Source organism: Etheostoma spectabile, chromosome 16 (genome assembly GCF_008692095.1).
Source record: "Etheostoma spectabile isolate EspeVRDwgs_2016 chromosome 16, UIUC_Espe_1.0, whole genome shotgun sequence".
Taxonomy (NCBI): domain Eukaryota; kingdom Metazoa; phylum Chordata; class Actinopteri; order Perciformes; family Percidae; genus Etheostoma; species Etheostoma spectabile.
In genome coordinates this window covers 20202226-20211099 of record NC_045748.1, presented here as the reverse complement: position 1 = coordinate 20211099, position 8874 = coordinate 20202226, and the positions used below count along the sequence as shown (strand labels likewise).

Genomic DNA, 8874 nt, shown 5'->3' with positions numbered 1-8874 from the left:
TTTTTTTTTTTCTTCAAATGCAGGTGGAAATCTCACCTACAGTAAATCTTGAGAGCCTAAACATGACCAGCTTTCTTAACTACATAGAGCCTTATCAGTCACATTACCTTCATGATATTTGTCCCTCATCAGGAGGAGTGGATCAGGTGTTATTTATAGTGGTTACCACTATCCATTAACCTTACCTATCCATCAAAGGTTTCCCTTTGCTCGGTTCAGCAGCAGTGAGGTGTTACGCCTGTCCACTAAAAGGAAATCATGGACAAGACCAAGACCTATAGACATTTGTGTCAAATCTATTCATCTGGATACAATAGAGCCTGAATGGTTTGAACAGGAAACTCACCAGGGCTCCAATGTGTAAGAAGGACCAAATGAAATGTTTTGCTATGAATCACTAAAATGAGGGCTAATTGTTGTCTCATTATCAGCCATGCCCATATGTGATGTGTCACTTAAGCTATTTCACAAGCCAGCTATGCTCACAAAGTTTCCTGCACAAGTTGGTCCTGTTTGTTTCAGCTGTGTACTGATGCCTTATGAGCCCAATCAAAAGTCTGCTGCAACTCATTCATTTTCAACCCCATTAATAAAACTGACCTCTACTGGACGAAATAACTACTGCTGGAAGACATAATTCCGTATAATGGTATTCAATGGACAGGATGAAAGCTTGTGAACCTGTGGACGTGTAAGCAGGATGGGCTGCCATACTCACAGGAATGGCTGAGGTGTCCGACAATCGGTTAGTTTGGCTCATGTGAACGCTGTACACAATCACAGAGTATGCAAAGTGCCACCAAATGTTTTTTACACACGCACGCACACAAGATGTGAATAGACAACTCTAACATCGGTTAGTGTTATGTCTTGAGCGGACAGCACAGTGGCAGTGACAGAGAGAGAGAATATCAACCCATGATAACTTGCAAGAATTTGTTGTGTTTGTTTTAATTGGCTCTGTGTTGCAGATGGTTAGGGTTTCTACTCATTTAACTGGATTGTATATGACAAAAACGACTTGAAGTGGGGTTGTATGAGGTACAAATCCATAGTCACTGTATTACCTTCAATAGATGTCGGTCAGCGCATTTGGAGAATTGGACACAGAAGCTTAGCAATGTACTGCCGTGGAGGCAGTAGCAAAATGTATTTTAACTACTTAAAAAGAGGCCCACCTAAAAATAATTCAATATCTGTTTAAGTGAACGCTACATTTTGAATATTTTCACTCCTTCTCTACTACTATTTCTCCCTGTACACCAACAGCTCCACCTCTAGTCACCAGTCCATCAAGCTCCTAAAGTTCTCAACACCACCACCCTAACTGGACTCATTTCTGACGGGCGATGAGTCCGCCTGCAGGCGAGTGATTGACCACCTGGTGGCCCAGTGCAGTCAGAACAACTTGGAACGCTCTGTAGACAGTGAAGATGGCTGTGGTCTTACAGAGGAATGTAGGCCCACCTGCCCCCATCATCCTGGGTGACTCCAAAGTTCACATTGTGGAGTCTTTTTGCTTCCTGGGCTCCATCTGCTCCCAGGACCTCAAGCTGATGTTCAGCTCCCTCATCAAAAAAGCACAACAGAGGATATACTTCCTGAGACAACTGAAGAGGTTCAACCTGATGAAGACGATGATAGTGCACTTCTACACTGCCATCATTGAGTGCATCCTCACCTCCACCATCACCATCTGGTACGCTGCAGGCACTGGTAAGGACAAGGGCACACTCTCTGGTGATAAGGGGATTGGCTGCAATCTGACAGCTCCCCAGGACCTTCACACCTCCAGGACGCTGAGGCGGGCAGGGAAGATTCAAACCAATGCCTCTCACAAACAATTTGAACCTCTCCCCTCTGGAAGGAGGATGTAGTCCATCGGGACCAAAAGAACACGTCATAAAAACAGTTTCTTCACCTCTGCAGTCAGCCTCACCAACAAGGCCCCGGACCATCACTGTCATTTACTCTCTCCTTTCCTTTGGCACTACATTTTCTTAACAGCAGAACTTCCATATTAGTAAGCGGCAGATTAGCTGTTTGGGTCAGATTTTCAGAGGTTTAGGGAAGAGACAACAAATGAAGGGAACTAAAAAAAATTAAAAAAAAGATTATGACCGCAATGACGAAATACCATTCAGTGTGAAGACAAGGCGGACACCTTCATTAGCCAGGGTATACAGAAGAACTTTTGCAGAAAGAGACAGAATGGGCTGAAAGAGAGGGAAAACTTCTGTAAAAAGAAAGGGCTGTCTGACGGCAAAGTAACCCTATATTTAATAACAATAATATTTGAAATATAAAACTGAAACTGGTATAGAATTTTTTTAATAAATGGCACCATCCACAGCAGCACATTTCTTAGCTTCTGTGTTGTTCCGTTTCTCCAAATTCGGGGCGTGCTAACAGCCATCTACTGTAGGACTAAGACTATAAGCACCTCATACAACACCACTTTAAAATATCCAAACTATCCTTTAAATTGGGTGTAATAACTTCGAACATGGTTGTAAGGATAATGTACATAACAATAGCATTTCTGTTTTCATTCACTACCTAACTCTAATCCCTCACTTTTACTTTTAGATCATTGTTAAACTACTGTTATTGGAAGTAAACACAAGTAAATGTTTTTGAATTAAAAGCCTATGAGGACAGGGATGGATTATGTCTGTGTAAAAAAAAAAAAAAATTAACAATTAGGTATGCCATTACCGGCAGACTGTTCACACTGAAGCAATACGTCTTCTCTGCAAACAACTTTATCGATCACATGACTTTATTTGCAATTAAAATAGTAATAAAATAAACTAAGCAGCAGAATGGTTAGTATGAAATGTCTCTGTTGTTGTATTAATGGAAGTTTCCGTTTAAACGTACATTATCCTAAATTTAACAAGATAACTAAACGTGGATGAAGTGTTTAGTTTGCAGTAACAGAAAGCAACATTATCAGCAAATCAAAAATAAGGGAATGTCAGCAATTACTATTACTAAAATATGATGAATATACTTGTAAACCAGGTAAATTTGCAATAATGCCTGTTTCTATTAACCTCAACTGCAAAGGCGTAGAAGACAGTAGAGAAGTTTCTGGATATTAAATATAAATTACTTTAAACAGTTATTCAACAAGAAACCCACCCCTTTTTTAGGATTGCATGTTACATAGATAATAAAACTATAGATAGATCAACTAAAAAAAAACACCCACTCATTATTCACAGAAAATTAAAACAAACGCAAAACACTTTTTGCCAACAGGTCTGATGACCACACAGAAACACCATTTCATCTTGTCCTATCTGTGCCCAAAACTGTGTTGGAAAAAAAGAAGGTTGCATCCCAGATTTTAATATCTAAATATGCAGATGCATTCCACAGTTGGTGACTGGTCTTTACCTAAATCTTGTCACAGCAACTACATTTTAACTTTGTTGTCTCTTTTATGTTAAATATGTATCATTAGTGTTTATACTTTGTGTTTTAATTTTACAGACAAACATATAAACCTTTTAGTCCAAAGTGACAGGGTCCTGTTGAAGATAAGCAACCAAATTTAGCCCAAAATGTCATGGCATTTCTGTAACTCCTTTTGCATTTGGCTTATCAGAACCTCAGGGACACAGCAGGTCATTATTTTGTTAAAAAGCAGCTTGGGGACTTTGCATGAATCTTCATCAGTATGAAGACAGATGAGGAGGGTGATGGTGCTTTTAGAGTAAGAGTTCTGTTTTAGTGGGAAGAGAGCATGAAATCAGGTGAACTAGAATGAGTTCAGTCTCTCAGTCAGGCAGTAAGGAAACCCAAGACAGGAGCAAACAAAACACGCAGTTTACTTTCAATGTCATCGACTCAGCGGCTTACACCTCTATTCCAACACTTTGAAAATGAGTCGAAAGGCTAGATGTAACACCTAGTAGTTACTTCTCCTGGATATACTTTTTAGCTGACTTCCAGACATTACCATTTTAATTTTTCTGCTAATTATGGTGTTCCTCCAGAGTCCATTTTTGGCCCACTTTTGTTTTTAATATTCATGCTCAAATCAAGTCAATGTTCTCTTTATATCAGTAAGTAAAAACACTGATAATGAGATGTGATGCATCAGGGCCAGGGTACTTTTTTCCCCATATTTTTCTAACCAGGTGATTCCACAAGGCGCAGTCTAGCAGCGCCGTGGTTTTGTGCCTTCATACCACGCTGGTAGCTTGTAGATTAAGTTGGTCATTCTTCTCATTTTGGTTCTTCCCTGAAAGTAAGTGGTCTACACAGTTACATGATTTCTACAATTAAGTCCAGTTATAAAACGATGCCCTGGAAGCTCACTTGGTTGAGCGAGAGCCCCATGTACAAAGGCTCAGTCCTTAATGCATGGTGCATGTCACTGCCACTCTCTCTCCTCTTTCCGGTCTTGTCAAATAAAGGCCTAAAATTTTCAAAGAAGGTATCTTTTATAAAAAAAGAAAAAAAAAAAAGGTGATTGATTTTGCGAGTGCAACTTACAGTGGACCAGCGTTTAGTGTATGGATAAAATTAAACCTATTCTAGTTAATATAAACTATTCTTATCTAGCACACTGGGTTGTGGCGCAGTTCAGCAAAAAGGACCTTTTTTTCACCGGTTCTTTAGACAAGAGAAGAAAAAAAAAAATTTAATTCAGAAAATGGATCCCCAGAACCTATTACGGGCTTCTGTAGTTTTCAGTTTCTTATGAAAACAATGGGTTTTCTCAACAGAAAAAAGTAAAAGACAGTGACGAACCTTTAAAAAAGCTATTATTCTTGAAATACTGTACCTATAATTGTGATCATCTTTAGAATCAGAATAATGGCGACCCGTTACCGGATAAGCGGATGAATATGGATGGCTGGATGTATTATTAATAATCGAATCCCATTTTTTTGATGTACTTTTACTTCTTACTAAACCATAAACTTTAGTCACACTTGCAAATGCCATTTTTGTGTTTCTAAAGATGTTTCTCTTTGAATAATAGTTTTTCAGAACACTAAATAGCAAGTGGTCAAATTCCCTCTGAGCCATTCTGACAGAAACAACAAGGATTCAACATATTTTGAAATGTAAGCCCTACAGACATTAGTTAATCTGGAATATTAAAATGTGCAAACATAAATTCTCAGCAAATTTGTTCAGTAAATTTGCATTAGGCACAATACAACAGAGTCCTTTGAGTTCTCATGAAAGGCATCTACATTAAAAAGACTACTCTTCCTTAAGAAATTCAACCATTATTTTGTTTCTATACTATTTATTAGTAGTATGGGGGCTAAGAAAGGCTCAAAATACCCTACATAGAATTGACATGACCTCCCTGTTTACAGTATTACCAAGGTGCAGAGTGAATGTAAGCCACTGAGTGGATGTCTGTGTTTTCGCTGCCGTTCTCACAGTTTGTTCCTCTCATCTCAGCTCATTACTTTCTAGCTGAGCTGCAAAGTCACAACTCCAAAATATCAAAAACTATTTTCAACATTTTCAGCCTTTTTCATCTCAAAAGCTACAGTACATTTAAAACCTCACACTGAGCTTAACTCTTACAAGCAACTATCTATACCTCACTTAAAAAGGACCATACCAAAGTTGTTGTTTTTTTTTTTTTTACAGATTTGACCATAACTGACAGTTTACAAAAAAATAAAAAAAATGCAATAGAATATTAAAATGAATACTTCAAAAGGTGTAATATCTAATATATTTACTGTATTAATTCCCAAAATGACCACAATATGTCATCAGTTATTAAGGAAACATGCTACGCTTAAATACTATCTTTGTGGACAACAACGCTAAAGCCAGTATTCTTTCTTTTAAATTTCCCGTTCAGTGACAGAATGTCTGTTTGTGTTTTGGTATGTGTGTTGTTATTAACTACCCAGTCTAACAGCCGGGCCGGGCCGCCAAATGGTCTGTAAAAACGTTAACCTAGCCTGCTACAGCTGTAGTACAGCATGGAAGCAGCAAACAAACGAACGATATCAACCAAGATAGATTCTACCCAACTAAAAAACCTGGATAAATATTGGACCTATTCTGTATTTGAAAGATGGAGACAGCTTGGCTAATTTCCTCCTAAACATGTAAGCATTAAGATCCAGGCTAATTTATCAACCCAACTCGGAACAGGCCTTTTCACCATTTCAACATTTGTGTACTCACATTGAATTATATAGTAATAGGAGTACTCAAGGTGCTTACTGGCAAAATCCATTGAGACATTTTATTGTTTTCATTAGCTCTAGCCCTGTTAGCAATACCAGCTGATACCGCATTACGACATTTTTTGTCCATACAAACAGGTCCACAGAAATTGAACATGCCTGTGTGAACGACTGATTTAGTGAGACATAAATAAGACGGAAGTGCTTGTAACTTTATTTTACTACAGCTTTCACAACTGTTGATACAGGGGGCAGCCATGTTGGAATTTGAACTCGGGCTACTGCAAGGTTGCCCGAGTCTCGAGTTCAGAAATCCGAGGTTAGGGGGCGTATTTCCGACTTTGACTTTTGAAAATCTGAGTTCCAAGTACAAATGGAACGCACTATAGTGTTAAGCCGAGATAGGGTGGTTTTCAGTCAGGTACAGAGCTCCGCGTGAGCATAGGCTTTTATGACAACATGTCAACATAGCCAGCATCTAACATTAGCTAGTACACTGTGCTGTGTCTGTCTAGCTATGCAAGACTAGCATCTAGCAACATTGTTAGATGCTGCTTTCTCAACCTGGTAACCTCTGTGAACTGGGGAGTCTGGGGAGGAGGGGCCGGGGGAGACAACTCTCTCCAGTATTTTGAATTTGGACTGCAGTATACATTATTATTATTTACAGCTCTAATGTTTTGTAACTGTGATCATACAGGACTATGTTTGCAGCATGCAAGCATGCTCAATCTTTGGTATGGTCCTTTAAAAATAGTATAATGCTTTTCTTTCATTTGATATTGCAGAAAATCTATCTTTAACCATTTTGCACATCCCCGTCAAAATATTTGGCTTGATTTTGTTGAAGACATGCAAAATGTCATGATTTTGGAATTAATGACTCTTTGATTCTAAAAGACTATAAATATATTCACCAATGCTACAAAAAGCTGGTGTAATAGCTGTAATTGTGTCCATTTTAGCTTTAGCAGCTCAGCCAAAAAGATGAACATTCTTCTTCCCGCCTTTGGTACTCAATGTGCATTTTCTGGGGCTTACTGGTGCCTCTAGAGGCCGGTGGTGGTATAGCAGCTCTGGGGTGTAGAGCTCCAAGTCGCACCCGCTGGCAGGGAGGCACATCACCTCCACAACCACTTCCTCCTCCTCCTCCTCCTCCTCCTCCTCACCTCCTTCCTTCTGAGAGGAGTCAGGAAGTCAGGGGGAGGGGGCATGGCAGCATCCAAGGACAAAAAATAAATAAAAGAAACAACAACAAACAAATGTACAGACCACAAATAAATACCTACACACAAACAATACAATAAATGATAAATACACATATATATATAACAACAACATACTGAAGGTCCAAAACAAAATCATAACCACACAGAAACCACCAAACACCAAGGGTCAGGCTCACGCACATGGATTAAGCATGGCCACTCACAATCTTTTAAAATGGTACTAAAGATTAAGCTCTTCTTAGTAAGTAACAGTACTATGTAGTAGTATATTTGTACATTTCATTATTACATTCTCAAATAATAACTGGTATTCAAATAATGACAGAGTCTAATAGGTGATCAAATAAAAACTGCTCACCAATGAATTACCGGTTCTATAAGGGCTCACATGGTAAATTCAGTAAAACACAGACTTCCATAGCACATAACCAATAGTGCAACAACAGTCACCACTCTGTTGCTCAAATAATCTCTTTGGAAATAATGAGTAAATGAAAAGGGAACTTATGTTAGACACTTTTACTTTGCTGTTTTTTTGATCGCTGTTAACACTTACACTGGAGATGTTTCAAATGAAAAGCCTATCAGCAGGAATGGGAGGGATCATGCCCTTGTAGCTGCTATAAAGCTTTCAAAGTGAAAAATCTGAGCAGGAAGTGTTAGATTTTATTGACTACAGCTTGATAGCGAAATAAAAACCAACAAAGTAGAACATGCTGGACTGATCAGCAATTGAGAACAGGATTTGTTTTAAAAAGAGAAAGAGAAGCAGAGTGGTGGCTATTGCCACATTTCCACTGCATGGTACGGCATGGCTCTACTTATCTCGACACGCTCTTATTTGGTTTTCCATTAGCAAAAGTTTTGGATGGTACTTGGTACTTTTTTGGTATCAACTCGGTCCAGGTTTCAGGCAAGGTGAGTAGATACTGAAGAGTGGAGTTAAAATACCAAAACATTGCAGACCACTGACTGGTCAGAGAGAATTGTCACTAGAAGTGACACAGAACATCCTGCACAAACCCGCCATTTTTAAATAGCCAAACAACCTTAAATTGAGAACACAATTTTTTGCCCAAAAAACTAAAGCGTACATTATGTACACCATGCTGTACAATTGACAGAGTGCAACTAAATATTATTTAATATACAAAAATTACAAACGCTTAATTGACAGAGTGAAGAAACAAAGAACTGACCTGTTTGTCTGAACGGTCGGCAATGCTGTAGACCAGCGGAGGGATGGAGCCTTCTTTGGTTTTTCCAACATCACTGCGGAAGTGTTCACTAGCAGGCAGACAGCTGAGAAATACAAACAAACACTATGGGTCTAAGTTTACAGAATTTGTGTGGCACACGCACACATTCAGAAAAAAACATTTAAACGCCTGTGCTTGTACAGCCCCATCTAAATTTTCCTTTGATGAATAAAGTATCTATCTATCTATCCATCCATCTAT

General features: G+C 38.8%; 1 protein-coding gene across 4 annotated transcripts in view; it reads right to left on the bottom strand.

The window, feature by feature from the left end:
- The window catches only part of wdr7 (WD repeat domain 7), a 158254-nt gene that overhangs the window by 137286 nt on the left and 12094 nt on the right, over window positions 1-8874 (bottom strand). For all 4 annotated transcript variants that reach the window (XM_032539998.1, XM_032539997.1, XM_032540000.1 and 1 more), the window contains exon 9: window positions 8614-8716. In XM_032539998.1, coding sequence (XP_032395889.1) covers window positions 8614-8716 — 103 coding nt within the window. The remainder of the gene's footprint in view (window positions 1-8613; window positions 8717-8874) is intronic.